At 48.4% G+C, this 23,118-nt stretch overlaps 1 protein-coding gene across 2 annotated transcripts in view; it reads right to left on the bottom strand.

The window, feature by feature from the left end:
• LOC147706393 (uncharacterized) overlaps nucleotides 1–18,411 on the bottom strand; it is a 44,444-nt gene extending 26,033 nt beyond the window's left edge. Inside the window, exon 1 of one of the 2 annotated variants that reach the window (XM_086929076.1) lies at nucleotides 18,285–18,411. In XM_086929076.1, coding sequence (XP_086785202.1) covers nucleotides 18,285–18,321 — 37 coding nt within the window. In that variant the 5' untranslated portion in view covers nucleotides 18,322–18,411. The remainder of the gene's footprint in view (nucleotides 1–18,284) is intronic. The other variant, XM_086929077.1, reaches the window with a different exon arrangement.
• Nucleotides 18,412–23,118: the final 4,707 nt, after the last annotated feature.

Here is a 23,118-nt window from a genome sequence, read left to right as displayed (position 1 = left end):
GTTGTCGTGCAATGTAAGGCCCTGTGCAAAAGGTTACCTTTTGGGTTCTTTTTTTTTACTGTATTTGTGTATTAAACCAGTATAAATAGTACCCTTTGCCTAGCCAGTCTTAACGTGTTAAAAAATGACAAAATTCGGAAGTAATTCTATCACAAAATGTGCCACATTACATTGCGTAATTTTTCTTTTCTTGTTGCATAATGTAGTCCACCCTGGAACATAATTTGATCTTTAGAAGTTCCATAATTCCAATGGCCCTGGTAAGAAATGTTATTTACTTGTTAAGGGGTTCATATTCAGTGTGGGATGTGCTTTTACCTTTCCAATGCACCTGCTTGGATTAACATACATCATATGTCCGTACAAAACTCCTCCCTTTAGTTTATTGCATATACAGGGGACACCATGCTAACATCTAACTATATTAAACAGGGCTACCAAGTTGTAAGACTGCTTATGTGTGACATTTTCATACCTCATATGTGACACTCTGAGTAACACCTTAGGGAAAACTTTGTCTTTGACCCTAGCAGATAATGTTTATGCACAGATAGCAGGATTTGTCTCTGAGACACGGGCAAGGGACCCTTTGCGGGAAGCTGACCCTGTGTTGGGAATTGTACCTAGCAATACAGATTCACTACATTCGGATATCTCACGATATCATGATTCTCCTTTCAGTAATAATTCCCTTACGGCCACTTGCCACTATCATCCCCTGCCCAATAAAGTCATGTGTGTGGTCTCCTTCCCCGACGACCCATCTGCACTGCTTTGGTATCACTGACCTCATTCTTTTACAAGAGGGAAGGATTTTTTTCCAAAAATTAAGAATACTAAAATTGCCACTGCTGATGTACATTCCTGTAGGTAGCTGGATCTCTATAAAGTGTACTAAAACGAAGTACACCGTGCAGAGAGTCCAGTGGGTCCCCATTTGGTTTACAGAGGCTAAAGTATATATTACTTACCCTCTCTTTTGTATTAGTGTGTGCGAGTAGTTAGGCTTATCAGAGGGTAGTGCTAAGCATTTGTTGTACTCAGAGAGTCAATAAATGAGGCACACACTCAAAGAATACATCAGAGACCAAAAATGACAAATAACACATTTTTTATATATATTTCAAACACAAAAACTTCGATTCAAGGTAAGTACAGTTTCCATAAAAATATTCACAGCTAAGTAAACGTTCAAACCTGTGCACTTTTATGCAAAATGCAGTCCTATGGGAGGAATAGTCAATGATGCATAGGTAGGTACAGTCGGTTTAAGGGGCCCACGTTCTGGGATAAGAATAGCAGTGGCCAAAGTTCAAAGTACTACCAGCAGCTCTTCAGGAACCGCCAAGGTTCTATCAAGAACCGGGTGCTGGTGAGGCTGGTAGCTGCCCAGAGTGGGGGGGTTGGGCACCTGAAAAGACCCCGGGTGGTAATGCGCTATATAATTCGAGAAAAAATAAATAAATAAATAAATAAAAGACGCCGCACAGAAGGACTCGCGGGTAAGTCCGATGGCTCCTAAATGGGGGTTCAGGGTGCAGAGTGGTTGACTCAGCTGGGCTGGTCCACAAAGATGCACCTCTTGGTCAAGGACAAACTGCTGGCAGGGGCAAAATCAAAGCAGCTGGGCAACTCTCGAAGTGATCTGCAGTGATGCTGAAGTACCTTGATGGCTCCTTGAACCTGGTGCAGTGAGAATCCGGACTGAATTTTCACTGTTGGTGTATGGTGTCTTGTACCCTGGGGGTTGGTGCTATATGGCTCCGGTTTGTCTTGATGTGTACACACTCGGTGGGGAGACAGATCTGACCTTCCAGAGCAGGACTACCTTCTCCTGGTCATCTGTGTCGTCGGTCGGGCCAGGGAGCTGCACAGTGGTGGACCGGGCTATGCTTGTTGGTGCCTATGGGCTGCAGGGGAGTAGTTTCTCTACTTCAAGGGAGACTTTCAGTTTTTGTTGAAGTCCTGGAAGGCTACCCAAGGCTTTTGCAGTTATTCCAGCTTTCAGGATGAGTCACTTGGTTGAGATTGTCATGAAAGGGCTTAGGACGGTAGGGTTTCATGCCAAAGTTCTGCTGCAGTTCTCAACAGGGAGATACTCTTCTTCATCCTTCTTCTGTTGATCCATCAAATCTGAGTTCTTTGAATCAGGGGTGCTGCCTAAAAAGTCAATTTAGGGGTGCTGTGGAGTGACATGCAGTAGCCAATGGGGCCCTCTATATGACCGCTTCCTGTGGGAAGTGGGAATAACCCTGACCCTAGAAGGCTAATTCCATCCAAAACACCATGGAGGAATCTGAAAAGTGGGGTCCACATCAGCTGGCCTTCCTCTAGGGGTGGTGCTGGCTGAATGTGAGCACACCCCTAATCGAACATATGTTCCTACTGTCTTGCTGCCATTAATGGGGGCAGGACAGGGGGAAGGGGGTGGGCACCTCCGCTATCTGGAAGGATAACAAAGGTTTGCAGGGCTTTTAAAGCTCCAAGTTCTGAAATGCCCATCTTTCTTTGAGGAGGTGTGAACACCTTTGCACAGAGCAGGCTTTGTTCCTGTCCTCCAAGAACAAAGGCTCTCACACTCAGGAGGTCAGAAACCTGTCTGTTGTGGCTGGCTGGTCGAGACCAGCCAGTCAACAAATAGCAGTCAGTAGGTTTTCAGGGGGCACCTCTAACGTGGTCTCTGATTGCATTTATTTATAAATACAGCACTGACATCAATGTGGGTTTATTAAGACGAGGTGTTTGGTGCCAAACACCTTGGGGTATAGTGAAGCCATCATGTAGCTGTGGAACTCGTAATAATGAGTGTTCAGCCCCTGTACTAGTTATGGCTTCCCTGTATAGTTATGATATCTGAGGGCGAATTAAGATACCACAGGGACACATCCACTCAGGCAGATATGCCCACAAATGGGTATGGTGCACCCTGCCTTCGGGGTGTAAAGCCTGTCGTAGGGATAACTTACCTATACCACATGCAGTGTTTTGCTGGCATGGCACACAGGGTTTGTGCCATGTCAACACTTTGTTTTCTCTGCACCAAGACACGCAGGCTACAGTGGCAGTTTACATGAGCTGGGCGAGGGGTCCCTTAGAAGGGCACAGTTCGTGATGCAGCCCTTTGGGACCCTCTTTAGGTCCAATGTCCTAGGTCCCAATCACTAGGGACTTACAAAGGATCCTAAAGGGGTGCAAATTGAGGAACAATCATACAGTTTAGGGGAATAACACTGGTGCTGGGGACCTGGTTAGCAGGAACCCAGCATACTTTCAGTCAAAATTGCACCAGATACAGAGCAAAAGGTCAAACGGGGTACTTTCCTACAATTCCTGCTATGGGAGCTACCAGTATGAAAACACAAACTTACTTTATGGAAACAATGAAGGAAAAGGCTTCCATGCTCCGTTTATGTACAAAAAAGGATTCATTCGCCCTTACACCATGACCTTGCACTTTTTCTTTTCAGGTGAGCAGTTGATACAATGAATTCTGGTATTTGCAGTGCTGTCTATAATGGGTAAAGACCAATAAAAAGAAACATCTGACAAGAGAGAGGTTGAGCTCTCTGTTTTAGAATCCTACAATTTAATTAGGCTATTTAAATTCACTGGCTCCTTTTATGTAACACAGAGGCAATCTGCTTTGTTGAATTTACTTTGGTTTAAAAGAAATACCTGAAGCACTTGCAAATATTTTATTAAAACGGGTCCCTTTCATTTTTCACTGCTGTGCTTTTACTGGTATATGTTTGTCAGTTATCTTTAAAATATATCTATTGCATATTGCTCTTTAGATTTGGCCGGCAGGTTAATCAAAGCATGACCCAGGGAAACAAGGAATTTATGGTTTCCATTCAGATCCTTTAATGGAAACATGTTTTTGTCCCCTTATCAGTACATACTTTCAACAGTTAATGTAAGAAGAAACACTTCAAAATGTGTTCTTCAGCAGTCATATTGACCCCTGACTAATAACAATAAAAAAGACACAAAGGCCATGTTAAAATGAATACAGATTATTTCATATAACGGACTGCTTAAGAATCGTGTGCAGGCATTTGTAGAATATGAAAATATGAAAAGACGCTCAAATTTTTCTCTGGGGAAGAAAGCAACCTTTTCTCTACTCCAGTAAATTCTGTGCTGCATCTTTCCTCCAAAATGAGCAGTGCTTTGTGGAGGACCTACTGTCTCAGGGCCTCCCCTCCACTCCTGAAAGGTGCCTGGCAGGGTCGGTCAGACTGAAGAAAAAAAAAGGTATATTGTTTCTTTTCCGTCCTGGGTCAGCAGGGTGTCCGCTCAGAGCAGGCTGCATCCTGCAGCTATTTTAACCCTTTCATTGCTAGGTCTAAACACCCCCCGCTAAGCCTTTTTTGGGCTATTTGGGGGTCATTCATGCTTAGTCTCCCATAACTTTGTCCACATAAGGTGTAGCCTTTTTTCCTACTTCCTGGGGATTCCAAAGGTACAAATGGGTTAACCAAAATACACCTGCATTTTGGGTTTTTGGAGAAACAAGCGCTACAGAAGAAATCAGTTTTTTTCCCTGCAAATGCCTTCAACAAAGGGTTTGCGGTTCTAAAATCACCATCTTTCCAGCTTTCACGAACAGGCAGACCTGAATCAGAAAACAAACATTTTCAACACACTTTTGGTATTTGACTGGGATATAAACAATTTTTCCAAATGTTGGTGCTTTCAAACTCCTTCCAGGTAATGGTTAGTGTGGGTGTGTAACCCATGGTGGATCCCAGAAAGCTATACATATCTGAAAAAGAAACAAAACATTCTGAATTAAGCTAGGGGTCCTTTTTGGAGATCCTTCAAGGTTTTCGTATAGAAAATAACAGTTGAACTAGAAAAATAATGAAATTGAGTTGAAACACCCGCCCAGCCGTTTGTGTCTACGTTTTCATCTGTAACTTCCTCTAACTATGGCCTATATTCGAAAGCAACATACCATCACGTCCACTGGATCCTTCTGGTTGTGAGATATATAGGGCTTGTAGGTTCTTCAAGAACCTGAGGAACCCAAAGCCAATAACTGAGCTGCTCCTTGCAATGGTTCTTCATTGTGTACCAGGTATACAGCAATTCATTTGGTAAAATATACAAAGTGAAAAATAGGAATCAAGGAAAACTATGTATTTCCAAACTGGGTACAAGATATGAAGTGTATTCAAGTTACTCAACCTGTAGGTCTAGTAAACCTTTTAGGACTTTGAGGACTGTGAAGGACAAAGCCCAGGGCGGGAGCACCTGCCCCAGGGTCCAGCCGGAGCTTCTAAAACCAGCCATGCATGGGAGGCATTCCTGTACCAGTGAGACCCCATCCCAGGAGCTTGGACATGCGGCTGGCCGCAGGACGAGGGCTTCCACCCCAGGCCGTGTTTCTGAACCCAGCCAAGTAGTTGAAGCCTCCCCGAACCCGCGGGACCTTCTTTCCAGGCCCCTTGTGAGGTGGCAGGTTAGAGGACAGAGCCCCAGGGCACTGACCCTATGGCCCAGTAGGGGCCCCAGGGCCCCGTTCAGAAGGGAATGATGCAGGGGTAGCATCCCTTTCACAATACCACTGGTCCAAGGCCCTGGTGGGTTCACTTACCAAGGCCTGCTGGCTCCCTGATACTGGCCCATCCTGTTCGTTCAGTGTCTGGAGAGCCCTGGCTGGGGTCACAGTCAAGTGTTTCCAACCAAGCAGCCAAAAGTCAGCAAATAGGCCCAACCATGCTAGTTTGACCAGAGTCTGGCCCCCTGGCACAGGCCACCCTGTCTGTGACCGCAGGGCCCATACCCTGGTAGGAGGCTGGCTTAGTATATGGTGCACACTTATTTAAGTGATGCACCTTTCACTAATCCAGGCAACCATTATGATGATTTTACTGGTCTTTGATAACCACAGAAAGCTCTCAAAGTGGTAGCTGTGGAGAGCAGCCTTCAGGCTTATCTTGAAGGAGTGTTAAGCAGCTTGTTTTACCAGTTTAATCATGTAATGTAGGTTAAACGAAAAAGAACCACACAGCTGTGTCCCACGTCGGATGTCAGCCACCAGGTAGTATGGCTGGGAATCAGAGACAAGAGATTGGGAAACTGATTTAGAACCTGTCTACAATCAGCTGCCTGCCAAGGATACTCCATTAACTGACCCATCAAGAGGGTCTGGAGAGAAGAGATCAGGGAGAGTGTCACTCTCTTCCTCCTGTCCCTCATCAGTGGCTATGAGCAAGCTCATGTCAGCCCTGTCAATAAAAGGATTTAGGCTGTTCATATGAAGTACTCTGTGGGGAATTCTTGGAGTGCCCAGGTCAACCAAGTGGGTTGACCTCACCTTTTTTCTCCAGGATAGTGTGGGCACACCTCTACTTGTCTTGGAGAGCTGCTGGGTCCACAAGCTCAAACCCCAAACTTTTTGTCCTGACTGGTAAACAGTCAGCACATCCTTTTGGCAATGCCAAGCTTTCTGAAGCTCCTTGCTGGCCATAAGGTTTTTACTGGCCTTCTTCATGTACTCTGCCATACGAGCACACAGGCCAAGTACATAGTCCACTATTTTTTGTTTAGGAGATTTGAAAGGTTGCTATCATACTTCTTTAACTAGACATAATGGATCCCTAACTGAATGTCCAAAAAGAAGTTCAAATGGGATGTAGCCCACCCCCTTCCGAGAAACCTCTCTGTAAGGAAAGAGAAGGCAAGGTAGTAAGACATCCCATTTTCTTCTCAGTTTTTCTGGGCATTCCATAATCATACCTTTTAGGTTCTTGTTGAACCTTTCAACAAGCCCATTGTCTTGTGGATGGTAGGGTGCGGTATACTTATAGTTAACACCACACTCTCTGCACATAGCAGCGATGTAGCTAGACATGATGTTATTACCTCTGTCTGACAAGACCTCCTTAGGAAACCAAACACTGGAAAAGACTCCCAGGAGGTCCATAGCCACCACAGGAGAAGTAGTGGTCCTAAGTGGAATAGCTTCGGGACACCTAGTGGCATGTTCCATCACTAGTATGTAACTATGCACAAATACTGTTGGAGGGTTTAAGGGACCTAGAATATCTATCCATACCCTCTCAAAGGGTACCCCAACCACTGAAAGTAGAATTATGGAGGCCTTGTCACTGGCTTGGCAAGTGACACAGGAGCAACAAAACTCCTTGGTATCTTCAGACATGTGAGTTCAGTGAAAGAGAGGGTCAAGCCTATTCCAAATCTTGCTTTTCCCAAGATGTCCTGCAAGGAGATGTCATGTGCAAGGGATAATAGAAACACCCTGAAAATCAGAGGTGTAACCAACCACCTGGTATCACCAGCCTTGTGGTCTCTACACTCAGAAAATAGGAGCCTGTCCTCCTAATAGATCCTATGGGACCCACTGACATTCCTTGCCTCCTCAGCAGTACCCTCAGTGCTTAACTGTTTGGCCTGGGCCCTGATAACTGCAAAGCCACTGGCCGAGATTTCCATTATCTCTGCATGTGTCCTGAACTCCCCAGCTGAGATTCACAACTGCCAAGGAATGATCAGACCGGACATTGCTTGAATTGGTCACTTGGTACATTTGACCAAGTATGATCTGTTCAGGAGATAAAAGTTTCTCTGTAACCATATTGACACTGGCCCTGTATGGCACAGCTTCTATACCATTAATCAGGGGCTTCTGTCTGTTCTTGTCCAGGCTAGTGAGACTTACAAGTAAAGTATCAAGTTCAATACCACTGTCACAGAAAAAGACAGCCTGAGTGAGTGTTCTGACTAGGTCAGAACCCACTTAGGGCGACAAAAGCAAAAGGAACAATTGCTGGACAGAATGCTGAACAATGCAAACATTCACCCTCAGTCACAAAGATCTGGGTTTAATCTATTGTTCATTTGCTCACCACACCACCCCAGTTTGGACCCAGCCATATGCATATCAGTCTTCTCCCTGTTCCCAGTGCTTAATTTGTAAAACATTAAGTGCCAGAGCTCTAACCGGGAGGCCACTGCAGCTTTCACCGCCCATCGCCCGCCATCACTGCCAAAACAACTACTAACCATCTCTCTTGCATGTAAATGCGACAGTTCAGATTATTCCAGGTCCCCAAAGGTAAAGGAATTGCTGAGGAGGCAGATATTGAAATTTTTTTTTAATGTATATTGTTTTCCTAAACAACTGTTATACTGCTCATCTCCAAATTACATGAGCAGCGCCACCTTGTGGCAGACTGCCCTAAGTGTGGTGTTGACAATTAGGTGCTGGTGCCAAGCACCAGAAACCAATTAAGTGCCGGTGTTCAGCACCGGAAAGCTCTGACTCAAATTAAGCCGTGCTTGTCACCTCATGGGAACAGTCCACCACAAACTGCCAAGCCAGGTCTTCCCTGGACTCGAAACAAGCATCCTGGGATCGGTTGGGGCATCACCCCTCATTAGCCAGGCTACATTGAATCCAATAGGGCACTGAGCACTTGACCCACGTTTGGGCGTACCTTTCCCAGTTAGGGGACAAAAGCAAAAGGAACAATTAATGGATGGAATGCTGAACAAGGGAAACCTTTACCCACAGTCCCTTAGATCAGGGTTTAATCCATTACTGTTTTGCTCACCATACCACCCCCGTTGGACCCAGCCATATGGGAGCATCACCCCTCATCAGCCAGGCTTGCTTGAATCCAGTGCTCTATCCATCATCTCCTTGTGTTTGCTTTGTTCGCCCTAAGTTGGCAGGGTATGCCCAAATGTGGGTCCCTTGCTCATTTTGCCACTGGATTCAAGCTAGCCTGGCTATTGAGGGGCATCACCTTGAAACGGGTCCCAGGATGCTCGTCTCCAGTCTAGGGATGAACTGGCTTGACAGTTCAGGCTGGACTGTTCCAATGAGGAACAGGGTCAAGACTGATTTGCATATGGCTAGGTCTGAACTAGGGTGGCGATGTGAGCTAAAGAACAATGATGGAATCAACCCAGATCTGTGACCGGGGGTGAGTATCTGAACAGTTTCAGCGCTCTGTCCATCATCTCCTTGTGTTTGCTATGGGCCGAACCCACTTTAGAACCCAAGGTTACCCCTACTAATCCCTTGGGGGCACTACTACTACGTTTACTGGTGTATTAGTTGCTTTAGGAGGAGTGGTAGTTGTTTCCTTGGTGCCAGATTTAGAGCAATTGACATATTTTTTCCTATGGCATTTTTCCTTACACAGATAACACCAAGGTTTCATGCCAGAAGAAGAGGAGGTTTGGGAACCACCCTCAGAGAAAGACATTCGGGACCTGAACAAGATTTGCTGTCTACCTTTTTCCCCTCCCTTCTCTTGGGCCTTAGAAGAATTTAGCTTCTTTTCGGCACCACCATCATCATGAGGTTTCTGCTTGATCCTGGTGCGGACCCATTGGTCTGCCTTCTTTCCTAATTCTTGGGGAGAGGTCGGATCAGAGTCCACAAGGTACTGTAGCAGCTGCTGATTTTGAGAGTTATTAAGGATGTGCTCCCTCATCAATAAATTGTACAGTCCCTCATAGTCATGTACATTACTTCCATGAAGCCAGCCTTCCAGAGCCTTAGTAGCACTATCTACAAGATCAACCCAGTCTTGGGTGTGTGCCTTCTGTGTGTTCCTAAATTTAACCCTGTACACATCTACGAGGGCACTCTTCAGGACTGAGTAATTATGTGCCCCTTCCTCCATGACTGTGAAACGTTTGTCTCCACCTTTGTTAGGAAAGGAGAGCCACAGGATAGCTGCCCATTGCCCTTGAGGGACCTTCTGACCTTTACAGGCCCTTACTAAAGCATTGATCTATTTATGGATCTGATCCCCCTCCTGGTAAAGGGGGACTATCCTGCTCAGGTTGATAGTGGCAAAGGAATTCTCCCTGACCCTAGGTTCGCTAGTGCTGCCACTATGGGACCCTAGTCCCACATTTTTCTTAGCCCTCTGAACCTCAAGGGTTTTCTTATCAAGGGCCAACTGCTCCTTCTTGTCTTGGCTCTCTCAAACTGGAGCAGGTTGTATTCCCTTTGAACGAAGTCTTCCCCCTGTCCAGAGATGGAGTCCCTGTAGAATGGTTAGAGGCATTGGAATTGGCCCTTTTCACCCTCCCAGGAGGAATCAAGGCGGACCTACCTCTAGGGATTCCCTCTGTACCATCTGTACCATTCCCTGGGGGATTAGAGTTCACCAGTGAGGGGGTCACCAGACTCCTCCCGGTCATGCTCAAAAGTGGGGTCATTGGGGTGAGCCTGACCCCTCTTCATGAGGCCCACCAAACCCAGAGGTTTCCTGCTCTTTTGTCCTCTCTGGATTCTGAAGGTCATACTGCAGGAGCATTTCTAAGTGTTGCTCTGTGTTAGGATTACTACCTGTCTTTATCTTCCTGCATTCACCCAAGGTCCTAGGTTCCTGGAACTTAAGACCCACTGGATTCCTCAGCTAATGACGTGGCGACTAGGTGTAGTGTGGTGTAGTACCTACTTACCTCAGTGAAACTAAATGTCCAAAGATTGGAGAAAAGGTTTTGCTAGACCCTTAAATGGCAAACCAAAAAGTTCAGTAGAACTTACTAATCAAAAAAAGTATTTTGTATGTGCCTATGCTAGTGATGGTTTTTCATCTAACCACACCTAGATTAAATGGTAAAACAGAGCAGGCTTAAATCCCAACCGCTGCACACCAATGTAGGAGGCTGGCTTAGTATATGGTGCACAGTTATTTAAATGATGCACCTTTCACTAATCCAGGCAACCCTTATGGTGATTTTAGTGGTCTTTGATAACCACAGAAAATTTTCAAAGTGGTAGCTGCAGACAGCAGCCTTCAGGCATAACTTGAAGAAGAGTTAAGCCGCTTGTTTTACCAGTTTAATAATGTAGTGTAGGTTACACGAAAAAGAACCACACAGTGTTTATAGAAAAATACTTCTATTTATTACACAACACTCTCTAACACATTGGTATATTTTCTACCCAGAGGTATCAACACAAACACACAATAATACTTCAATTGCAATAAGGAAAGTGGCACAAAATACAGAGGTCTCCAGGGCAAAACCAAATCATATACTAAGAAATGGGAATGCGAACTGCGACCAAAGTGGGGACTTGGACCAGGAGACTCAGAGGAGCTGGGGACACAAGAAACCACCCAAGACAAGTACCCAGGAACCCCACAAAGAATGTGTGCATAGTGAAAACACAACCGCATGTCTAACAGAAGTAAACAGGAATGTCACGGTTGCAGTTTTTAAGAAGAAGGACCCTTCTCAGTGGACCCTGAAGAAACCCTGTGAAGACAGCAGGCTGGAGAGCCACCCCACCCGTGGATACCCCAGGAAACCAGATACCTACGCCAAGTAAAAAGGGTGCGTAGGTGGGAAGTCACGTCGGAAACCACTGAAGACAACAATGGAGGACTTCAAAGAATATACCGAATATGAATAAAACTGTGCAAGAGTCCGTGGAATTCAAGGGCGGATTCTTGAAGAGGAGAAGCTGCAAGCAGAGAGGACAGAGTCTAGGCCACTCAGAGGTGACCAGGAGGCACGCAAGAGCAATGCCCACTGACGTCAGAAGGTGCAGAAGTGTGGACTGTGACGCTGACACTGCAGCTGTGAGGTCCGGCCGACACTGAGAAAGACCAGGAGCCGTTCACGAGCTGTCACAGGTCAGATGTTAGTGGCCAGAGGGTCTGTGTCCGGCGGGAGCATCAACCAGCCTTGGTAGCCCAACAGGCATGGAGAACAAAGAAGGAGCAACTTTGGGAACAGCAAGGTCCAAGGGTCTCACCAACAGCATGAGAGTCGAGCAGGCCCAAGCAAGCAGGGGAGTCCACTGAATCAGGATAAGAGGACTCACAGGCTGAAGGCACAGGAGTCTCAAGAGGACCTTGAGCAGCTCACCAAGAAGGAAGGCCCACAGTACAGAGGATACGATGAAGACGCCTGTACTTGGGAAGAAGAGATGCTGGAGGCTGGAGTTTCTTGTAGCCTGAAGATCTCTGGAGTGCAGAGCCAACAAGCCTTGACAACGGCAAGTCGACGCGGTGCACAGCAATTCAGTCCCAGTTGTTACGACGAGGGATACTGGCGTCCAAATTGCAAGGAGGACAGGTCAGGTCTGAAGGGAGTTGCAGTACCTTTTGAAGTCTCAGCAGACCTGTCAGCTTGGTTGCGGTGCCTGCAGGTGCAGGGTAGTCACTTCTTCATCCCAGGGGAGATTACATCAGGTGTCCTTGATACTCACAGGTCTGTTGAAGATCCTGGAAGAAGCACAGACACAGACGATGAAGAAAGCTTGCAGAACAGCGAGATCAGGAGCAGCAGGAGTCTTCCTTGGTGCAGTCTCGGTTTCAGGTAAAGTCCAGCAAAGTCCAAGTGTCCAGACGTTCGAAGAGTGGCGTGGTTTCAGGCTTGAGTCTTGTCCCATGACAAATCTAAAGCTTGCCACAGGGGCGACTTAGAATTTTTAAGTGAAGTGACCCCCAAGATATAAGGAAACGTATATCTGACGTGAGAGGTGCAAGCGCTAACTCACACAAGTTGCAATGGCAGGTCTGTAGTCACAGTTTAATTGGACTTCCATGGGTGGCACAATACACGCTGAAGCCCATGGGAGACCCCAAGGGTACCTCGGACCTGGGTACCTTATAACCATATACTAGGGGCTTACATGGGTACGCCAGTCGCCAGTTGTGGTTGTACAGAAGTACTTACCATGGTTAATTTAGGGACAAATCACAGTGACTTTGTTCCTGATTAGCAGGTTCCCAGTCAGACTAGTCAAAAACACACAGACACCAAGCAAAAAGTGGGGGTAACCATAAAAGCAGGCCCTACTTTCCTACACCCCTGCCGTGTGCTTGGCGGCTTGGAGGGCCAGGACATGGAGCCCGGACCCCGCCATAGCTCTAACCGAGAGCACGATTGCAGCCTGCCTCTGTGCCGGAGAAGAGGGGACAAGGCTTCCCAGGCTTGCCACATCCCTTTTGCCAAGCCAGCTAGTTCTTAGGAGAACTGTAAGCTTTGCCCCAGGCCTGCCGACCATACCTCCTGGGTGGTAAGAGATATCATTAACAGTTGCTGCCATTCGAGACCGAGCCCAGTCATTTGCTGAGGGCTTCTTGGTGCTCTCCCGGCTTGTGTTCCAGCTCGGCGCCACAGGGGCTGGGCCTTCATGCAAGGAAGGTCTCTGCTCTTTACCCCTAACAGAGGTGGGGAGCACGAGAGTCCTCCCTAGTCTGCAGCCACCCTGCCCTGGGTAGTGCCTGTCAAAGCCATACCCTGGGCTCAGAGTGCAGCCTTGGGTGGGTGCCTTCCACCTTCCTAGAGCCCAGGGAGCCAAGGAGACTTATACCCAGCCCACACCACATCCTCTCCCTATGGGCCTGCCTGGGAAGTCCATTTTCCTTGAATATTAAACCCCAAGAACAGGGGGCTTATACAACACTGGTTGGGGGACAAATAGTGGAGTTAGCCCCACTGGCCGGCCAGCGGCCATCTGGTCAGCCAGCCTGACAGGCTCACCGGTTGCCCAGCCCTTAGTGGATTCTGACTTCTATGGTCACCGTCCTGCTATCTATATCAACCAACATCTTTTCTTGGGTCTGACGAGTCAGCATGGGACACCTTAATCTGGTGTTTGGTTCATCCCACAGCACCAGTTCTGCTCAACACAAGTGGCCCACTAGGCACACGCATTCCATGCTCGGCTCCACGCCAGTGAGCTGGGCTTCTTACACATTTAAAGTTTGAGAATAGGTTGAGATCATTTTGGCCCCAAGACCTCTAATCATTCGCTTGAGCAGATAAAACTGGGGGTTCAGAGTGTCAGCTATCCTGAGGGAAACTTTGGAGGGAACCAGATGGTTCAATTAGTCTTTCACTGCATACCCAGGTCGGGCGACCGATTTGCACATCAGGACTGCTACGGACCACCACCAGTTTCTTCTGGCTTTACCCTGTCGAGGCATAGTTCACTATTTTTTGGGTCCTATTATGCACGTTAATGCGCCACCTTCCCAGAAGAGGAGGTGAGATGGACTGGAGGTGTGCCCGCCGCAGCCTTCGCGGCAGGATCCCACCTCAGCTGGTGTGTGTCGGCCCTCACCTTCATTGCACCACAGGGTTTCACTCGGCCCTCCGACTCATGCACTTGTTAGACTCCTTGGTCCATTGCCGTAGACCCCTGGAGCCCAGAGTGGCCTCCCCGCCTGGCAGCACAACATGGTCGGGGCGCACTGAGCACAGTCTGTCCCAGTTGTGCCAGTAGCAGGGGGTCCTGTCCCTCTTACCCGCCCTGGCGCACCCCAAGTGGCGGCAGAGCAGTTGCCAGAGGAGTGCATGGAAGCGGTCGAATCTCCCTCAGCCCGACGGACACGGCGAAGCCGCAGCCAGGGGAGCTGTAACACTCTCCACTGGAGCAGAGTGTCACCTGTCACCCCAAAGTTTTCCCAGCCAACCCAGAGCTGTTCGCGGCACACCACAGCGGAGGAAATGCACCCTGTGGGGCTGGGTGCACACGGGCGCCGGTCCCACAGAGTGGATATGCCTTACCGGGCAACTGACTTTCCCACTGTGTTGAATCCTCAAGGCGGACTGCAAGGACCCCATCCGTTTACCCCCTTGAACTCTCTTTTCAAAGTTCTTTTCAACTTTCACTTAGGGTACTTGTTGGCTATCGTTCTTGTGCCCGTATTTGCCATTAAATGGAGTTTACCACCAGCTTTAGACTGCATTCCCAAGCGACCCAACACAGAGAAGGCACGATCCCGGCATGCCGGGGGCCCCTACTGGCCTAACACAATCTGCGGGGTGAGCCTCGATCAGAATGACTTGCGCGCCCTGAGTGACGCTGGGAAGGAAGTCTTCTGTAGGCCACATTCACCGTGTCTGCCGCCGGGTGGGGATTTGGCAGGGGCGTCTTAACTCGCTTTTACTGAGGGAATGCAGATTTGTTTCTTTTCCTCCGCTTAGTAATAGGCTTCAATTCAGCAGGTTGCCACGTCTGATCTGAGGTTGTAGCCGGACGCCGAAGCATGGGGGAGCCGGGGATGACACTGGCCCCTGGGCTGCTGCAGGGGCTGAGATCACAGCAGCGCACTCTTTTTCCTGTATTGGAGGTGAAAATCAGAGGGAGCAAGCAAGCACCCGCAGGTCTGGCAGAGGTGTGGCCCTCCCCGGCTGCAGAAGTGGGCGCCCAAGAAGGTACACAAGGGGGACACCACAGAGAGATTCGTGCAGAAGCCAGCCAGGCACCTTGAGACTTGCCCAGGGCAGACAGGTGGCCAGTCTGCACCCCGCCGAGACAGGTGGGAAGCTAGGCTAGCTGTAACTCCGTGACAGGACCAAGGGGGGATCCTGTGACAGGCGGTCGGGGGACTGGAGGACTTGGGCCCCACCCCAGGGCCCACTGGGTCCCTAGTCAGAGCTTTTGAACTTGGCCAAACAGGATAAGCCTCCAAGGGCCTGCTGGACTCCCGGCTCAGGTACATGGCAGTGCAGGACACTGGGGAACGGAGAGTGCCAACCCCGGGGCCCCGGTGAGCACTTCTGGACTTGGCTGCACAGGGGAGGCTTACCTGGGCCTGATGGACGTCCCAGGTCCTATGCCGAGTGGCAGGCTGGACAGCAGAGCCAAGGGTGGCAGTGGCCCTCCTCCAGGGCTCAAGGGGGCCCGCTCGGAGCTCCTGGACCTCCTAAGGCCCGCGGGACCCCGTATTGGGCTCACTGTCCCATGTCGGGCCCGAGGACAGAGACAAGGGCCAGTAACTCCATCCCCAGGGCCCGCCATGGCCCTGATCAGAGCATCTGAACCCAACCAAGCAGGAGAAGCCTCCATGGGCCCGAATGAACCCCGTCCCAAGCCTTTGGTGGTGCGGCAGGCTGGAGGAGGCAGCCCTTGATAGGAGCACTGGACCTGGGTCCCGGAGGAGCCCTGGTCAAAGCTTCTGACCTGGCCACCCAGGGGAGACCCCTCTGGGACTGATGGGCCCCCATCCCAGGACCTTGCAGTGGCGGATGGCCAGAGGATGGAGCCTAGGGTGGGAGCACCCACTCCAGGGCCCAGCTGTAACTCCTGGATTTGGCCCCACAGGAGAAGCCTTACCGGGACTGCAGGACTCCATACTGGGAGCTTTGACAAGTGGCGGCCACGAGGACAGAGCCCAGGACAGAATAACTCCAACCCAAGGGACCGCTGGAGCTCCTGGAAGAGCTTCTGAACCCGGCCAAACAAGAAAAGCATCCCCAGGCCCGAGCCCTTCGGGGTACGGCTGGCTGGAGGATGGAGGCAAGGATGGGGGCTCTCACACCAGGGCCTGTGAGGTAATCAGTAAGAGCTTCTGAACCCAGCCAAACAGGGGACACTTCCCCCGTGTCAGGACAACTGGTAATAACACTTGTTGTACTATTCTGTGTTCCCCTAGATTTTGGGCCCTAGCTTAGCTGGCACCTTGGGAAACATAGCCAACCTATACATTTTTGAAAACTAGACACTTTGGGCTATCCAGAGTGGGCTAATTTGCATGGCTCTCACCACATTTTATTACCCAGAATCCACTGCAAACCTCAAACTTTCACTAAAAAACACATTCTCCTCACATTTCTGTGATGACAAGTTTTGGAATCTGCAGGGAGCCACAAACTTCCTTCCAGCCGGCATTCCCCCCAAGCCTCCCAATAAATATGGTACCTCACTTGTGTGGGTAGACCTAGTGCCCACAACAGGAAATGGCCCACAACGCAATATGGACGCTGCACGTTTTTCCTCCAATAACGGACCTTTTTTTTTGAGCCGATACACCCACCGTGGCTGAGGACGGAACCGTTCTGTCCTCCCCACTGACGGGGATAAAGTGACATGCTACGCAGACATGCTAATGGGGCCATCTTCATGTAGAGAAGACTGGAGCCCCACCTACACCACAGGGGCTGCATGGGGTGTACATTACACCCCTGAATCTCAGCTCTAGAGACATTGTTTATATTGTAACCCACTCACTGGCCAGTAATCTCAGAATATTTACCCTGAAATTGGACAGTGACTATACTCAAAGCTATACAAAGTCGGCATTAGTGACCATATACATTTTTCTTGCTTCTCAAATTGATATTTTGAGCATGGTTGAGAACATGAGTTATGGCCATGTGTTGTATGTGTTCATACATTCAAATGCCATTGTAAAGTGTTCTCTTTCAGTGAATGTCATAGCTATTTTAATGATTACTTCCAAACCCTGCTTTTGGCCTGGGCTGTGGTGAGGCTCTGCGTCTAACCTGTAACAGGCGGCCCAACTCTTGCTGCGCATGGCTTTTAACTATGCATAGCTGGGGTTGGGCTAGGGGTCGGTCTCTGCATCTAACCACCTAGTTTAGCAGGGGTTGTCTGCAAAGCCTGACTATAGCCCTGAGTACCATCTAGGGACAATGGGAGAACAGGCTTCCTTATTTAATAGGATTCCTGGTTTTTAATTATTTTTTTCTGGGGTCTAAAAGGATTCACGAATCCCAAACAGCAAAACTTTAAATCCCCCTCAACAACATTTTACAATACTTTTATTTCAAAACCTAAGGAGCAGTTGTTTACCAAACAAAGAAACACACACTTCCTGATGAAAGTTTTCGTTTTTGTGCCACGTTTCGACTAAATATCTTCAGCGCTTTGGGATGTAAGCAACGTTTCCTGTGGAAGCTAAAAGGAGAAAATATATTTTTCCAACTTCCACATCCTTCCTTACATTTCATGTTGCACCTTCACTGGCTATGCCAAGAAAATGCTAAACATGATACACAACCCTCCACAGGGCTCAAAAGTACAGCACATCACAAATGTGCACCTGAACCATAACTACATACTGGCAGCTAACACTGTCTAGTGTACACACACACACACGACACACACACACAGATACACCAGCTCTTCTGAAACTTACATTCAGTCATAACTTCATGTTGTTGGGAAATATAGCTTGGCACGATGCAGACATTTCAAAGACAGTTTTGAAACTCAGCACTGGGGAGGAGGTATACACGCTAGCTTGACACATGCCAGACCCTGGGTAGTAGCTTCACACACTTAGATACATAGTCCGGCATGGGATAATAAACTCACAGATTCCTATAACCCCAAACACTACAGCACTGGGCAGTAAACTGACACACTGAAATAATACGCACACTAGGCATTAATCTGACACACTGAAATAATACGCACACTAGGCATTAATCTGACACAGTGAAATAATACCAAGTACTGGGCAGAAACCTCAAACACCAATGTATACCCACTAGTGCTAGGTGTTAAAACTTACCTTCTGGAACTACACCATGGTTCTCATACTTGTCCATTCGCAGGATGCTCAAGCTTTCACAACCAGATTGCAAGCGGATCGCACAGAAAACCTTGGCCTGGCCATGTGACACCACTGTACGGAAGAACTGATCATACTCATCATGGGAAAGGGGTGATCCTGGCACCCTGAAGTGTGCAGTAGAAGCAATGTAACTGTACCAAGTAGCATATTGAGCATGGGTGCCCTTCCAGAACTGGATCCCTGCGGATGAAAGAGAGAAACAGGCAAGCCCATGAAATGTCCATCAAGACCATCAAACACTTAGATGGAGATCATTAAGAGCAGTCGATCCCACCTTTGGTTTGCTAGCATGATCAAGGCAAACCATAGGCATCTAATTTCTTATATGTTTTCTCCTAGTGCTGTCCTCAACCTTAGTGTGTCTGGCTATGTGAGACTTGCAGGAAGCTGGCTCTTTATATACTATACCACAGTAAGGTATAGTGTGCACAGAGTCCAGTGGATCCCCAGAGGCTTTACAGAGGCTCAAGTAGAAAGCATAGTAATGCTTTCTTTTATGGTAGCGTGGGCGAGCATTCAGGCTTATCAGAGGGCAATGCTAAGCATTTGTTGTACACACACAGGCAAGAAATTATTACTCACACTCAATGGCTAAATCCAAGAACAATGTTTTGTAAAAATATTACTTTTAATATGTTTATTTCACAGAACCAAAGATACTTTGTTGTAGTAACATGAGTTTTGCAATATCACTGCCTTTCAATGTAAAAAGTAGACACTGCATTTTTCAATCAATATAATGTAATCCTATGGGAGGAAATACAATCAGCAATTTAAAGGGAAGAAAACGAGTTACAATATTGTGCTTTTAGATGAAGAATCATTACCAGGCAAGGTTCAGGTAAGTGACCTCACTGCACCACCAGCGGTGCTGGGGCTGATGGGTGCAGAGGTCAAACTCGGGATCTGGTGCCAATCTTATCCAATGGAGAAAGAGGGCAATCAACGTGGTACTACTCACAGGTAAGTAGATAAGTTTGGTAAGCCAGCCCCGGGGGTTAAGGTAAGCAAAGGGGAATGGGGGGGGGGGGGGCACAAGGCAGCACCAAACTTACACCACTAGCTGAACGGGGGCGGCCAGGTGCAGAGTTCCAACACAGCATCATGTGCCTCATGAAAACCAATGGGGAATCAACCCGGTAAAAGGCTGCAGGCTCAGGCCAGGAGGCCGGACAAAAGAAACCTGCTGCTGCACACGGTAAGTTGGGGTCCAGTCAGGATTAGGACACCTTCTGTAGATCTCCCCAAGACCCAGAGGCTCTTTGTGTAGGGGTGTCCTTTGGTATTGAAAGTCAGCTTACCGGGGCGGATCGCGATTGGGGGGGGTCATAGAGCAGAGGCTCCAGGCGTCGACGTGGAGTCCAGCCGGCGTAAGCACACAGTGAACTCTTGCTTTAAATTTCTGGGAAACCTTAACTGGACTGGTAGGCCACTGGAACTCGGGCCGTGGGTGTCGGATGCAGAGGTGGTCGGATTCACGGTTACACAGGCAGAGCTTTGGTCTTTAAACATGGTTTTCTTCTGGACATGTCCGCTGTCCATGATAGATCAGGAGTCTTTTTAGAAGGTAGGCAGTCCTCCCAGGGTTCTGGAGGTTGCTGGACTATGGGACGAGTTGCTTATCTGTAGTAGGGTTTTTGATGGCTGCAGAAAGGCTGGTAGGGCTGGGGCCAAGTCTGTTGGTGTCTTCAGTCTTCCCTACTGCACGGCTCTTCTTTGTCCTCTTCTTCGTAGGTCGTCGGTAATGTAAGGATTAAAGTTCCAGGGTGCTCCTAAATACTCAATTTAGGAGCGTTACAGGGGTTAGAAGGTAGTAGCCAATGGGCTTGCCTTTAGGGTGACTACACCCTTTGTATGTCCACTCCCTCTTGGGAGGGGGCATATCCCTAACCCAGCCGCGGCCCTGCAGGTAAGAGTGGTGGGGCCAGATTAGGGGGGATTTCAAGAGACGACCAAGAGGGAAAACTAATTATTTATTTAATTTTCCCTCATGGTTGTCTCTCAAAATCCCCCCTTACGTTGCCCCACTGCTCTTACCTGCAGCAGCCGCGGCTGCCCTAACCCTATTGGCTAGAATCCTCCAAAGCAAGTTGGGGCTGCTTCAGGTCAGGGCACCTTAGGGGTGGTCCTGGCTGAGAAGGGACACACCTCTCTTGTTTACTAATTTTGCCGCCGACCTTGCTGTCAAATTAAGGAGCTTGGTCGGGGGGGGGGCATCTCCACTAGCTGTAGAGGCCCTAGTCAGCATAACAATGGACATGAAGCCTTTGAGGCTCACCACCACACTATGCTGCTCCTGCTTGGGGGTAGGTGAGAAGGACCTCCACACAGAGCAGGCTTTGTTTCTGACCCACAAGAGCAAAAGGCTCCCACCTCAGGGGGTCAGAAACACGTCTAGAAATGGCAGGCTGGTGCAGACCAGTCGGGCACACCCAAGTGGTTTTGGTAGGTTTGCAGGGGGCACCTCTGAGGAGCCCTCTGAGTGCATTTATTATTGAATCCAACACTGGCATCAGTGTGGGCTGCTTAATCTGAAATTATTGGTACCAGAGATCTTGGAATTCAGTGAAGCCATCATATAACTGTGGAACTCGTAGTGACAAGCTACCAGCCCATGTACTCAGTATGGCTTCACTGTGTAGTTATAGTGTCTAAGAATGGACTCAGACGCTATAGGGGCATATCTGCTCATGCAGTTATGCCCTCATGTAGGGGGCTGGTTTAGCATATGGTGCACATTCAAAAGAGTGAAGCATCTTGCACTGATCCAGGCAAACCTTATGGTGATTTTAGTGGTCTTTGATAACCATAGAAAGTTCTCAAAGTGGTAGCTGTGGCGAGTAGTCTTCAGACTTATCTTGAAGGAGTGTAGAGCAGGTTGTTATACCACATTTAATCAATAGTGTAGAATAGAGGAAAAAGAACCACACAGTGTTCATAAAAATAAGTCTATTTATTACACAACACTATCACTAACACATGGATATATCTCCTACCGGAGATATCAACAATACACATGAAAATAATCAAAAGCAATCAGGTAAGTGGCACTGGTCTCCAGGGGGAAACCAAATCATATACTAAGAAAGTGGAATGTCAACTGCAAGGAAGAACAGGACTTGGACCAGAAGCCTCAGAGGAGTTGGGAGAACAAGGAACCACCCAAGGTAACTAACCAAGAACCCCACTGAGTCAGTGTGCAGAGTGGAAACACAGCTGCATGCCCAATGGAAGTTTATGGAGAAGGCCTGGTTGCAGTTTTAAAGAAGAAGGACCCTTCCCAGAGGACCCAGAAGAAACCCTTTGGATGACAGAAAGTTGGAGAGCCACCCCACCCAGGGATGCCCCAGGAACCAGCTTACCTGCACCAGGGAAGTCAAGTGTAAAGGGGTGAAGTGACGTTGGAACCTCCTGTAGACGACAGTGGGAAAGTTTGTAGAAAAGGCATCTGGAGAAGTTCGTGAAGATGTCTTGTGGAATCCAAAGGTGGATTCTTGAAGAGGAGAAGCTGAAAGCAGAGGGGATAGAGTCTATGATATTCGGAGGTGACCAGGAGGCACTGAAGCACAATCCATACCCTTGTAAGGGAGCTCAGGAGAGTTGATGAGGACCTTGTAGCTGCAGCTGTGGGGACAAGGGGACGCGGAGGTAGACCAGGAGCAGTTCACGAGCTGTCCCACATCCGTTGTCAGTGTCTAGGTGGTTGGTGTGTGGCGGTAGCACCAACAAGCCTCGTTAGCCGCAACGGACATGGAAGACGACAAGATGCAATCATTGGGATCACTAAGGTCCAAAAAACTCACCAAGCGTAGAAGAGTCATGTGGTGGTGAGACTCAGCAAGCCCTACCAGTGCAAGGGATTCGCCCTTCTCTGCACAGAGTCCTCAGACCAATAGGAAGAAGTTGGCACAGAAACTGGAATAGAAAGTACAGAGTTTATTAAACCTCATGAGGTGGAACTACATTCACACAACACCCTTCGGTAGTGTATGACGTAGCACACTGAATGAAAGGAGCTTGGTCCTTTTATACCCACACAGGGGCTCTAATGAAGGCGGTACAAGTACAGAATGCTGGTTTTAGGTACATATAAGGTCATACAGAAAGTGTACTGGCAACAAGTGGGAGGGGCTAACAGTTAGCTAATTCTGGTGGACACTTCCTGACAGTTACAGACTACAGCAGCTGAAAGCTCAACTGAGCATGTGCAAAGGTGGAAGATGCTAAATATATCTCGTCTCTAGGCAGATTTCAAGAGCAGTTAACACAAAGGTAGGACAGAGCACATGGTGAGCACATGGCAAACAAAATGGCTGACAGAAATACAAAATGGATTCTGCAAAACGAACAAGATAGTCTCTAAATACAAGATGTCTTCTGCTAATTCTTAACCTCATTGCTGCTAAATTTCAACAGTCAGAGCAGGCCAGGAGCAAGCAGGGGAGGCCACCAAAGCAGGAGAAGACGCTCGAGAGGACACACAGGCCGAAGGCACAGGAGTCACAAGAAGACCATAGGCAGTTCACCAAAGATGGGGGCCCACAGTGCATGGGATGTAGTGAGGATGCTGATCTTTGAGGAAGGAGGTGTTGGATGCTGAAGCTTTTTGTAGACTGAAGATCTCTGGAGTACAGAGTCTACAAGCCTTGGCATCGGCAAGTCGACACGGTGCACAGGGGTTTGGTCCCCGCGGCTTCAACGAGGGATACTGTCCTCCACATTGCAGGGAAGACAGGTCAAGCCTCTGGAGAGCTGCAGAACCACATGCAAA

Source organism: Lissotriton vulgaris, chromosome 7 (genome assembly GCF_964263255.1).
Source record: "Lissotriton vulgaris chromosome 7, aLisVul1.2, whole genome shotgun sequence".
NCBI lineage: Eukaryota > Metazoa > Chordata > Amphibia > Caudata > Salamandridae > Lissotriton > Lissotriton vulgaris.
This window is presented reverse-complemented; position numbering and strand designations above follow the sequence as displayed.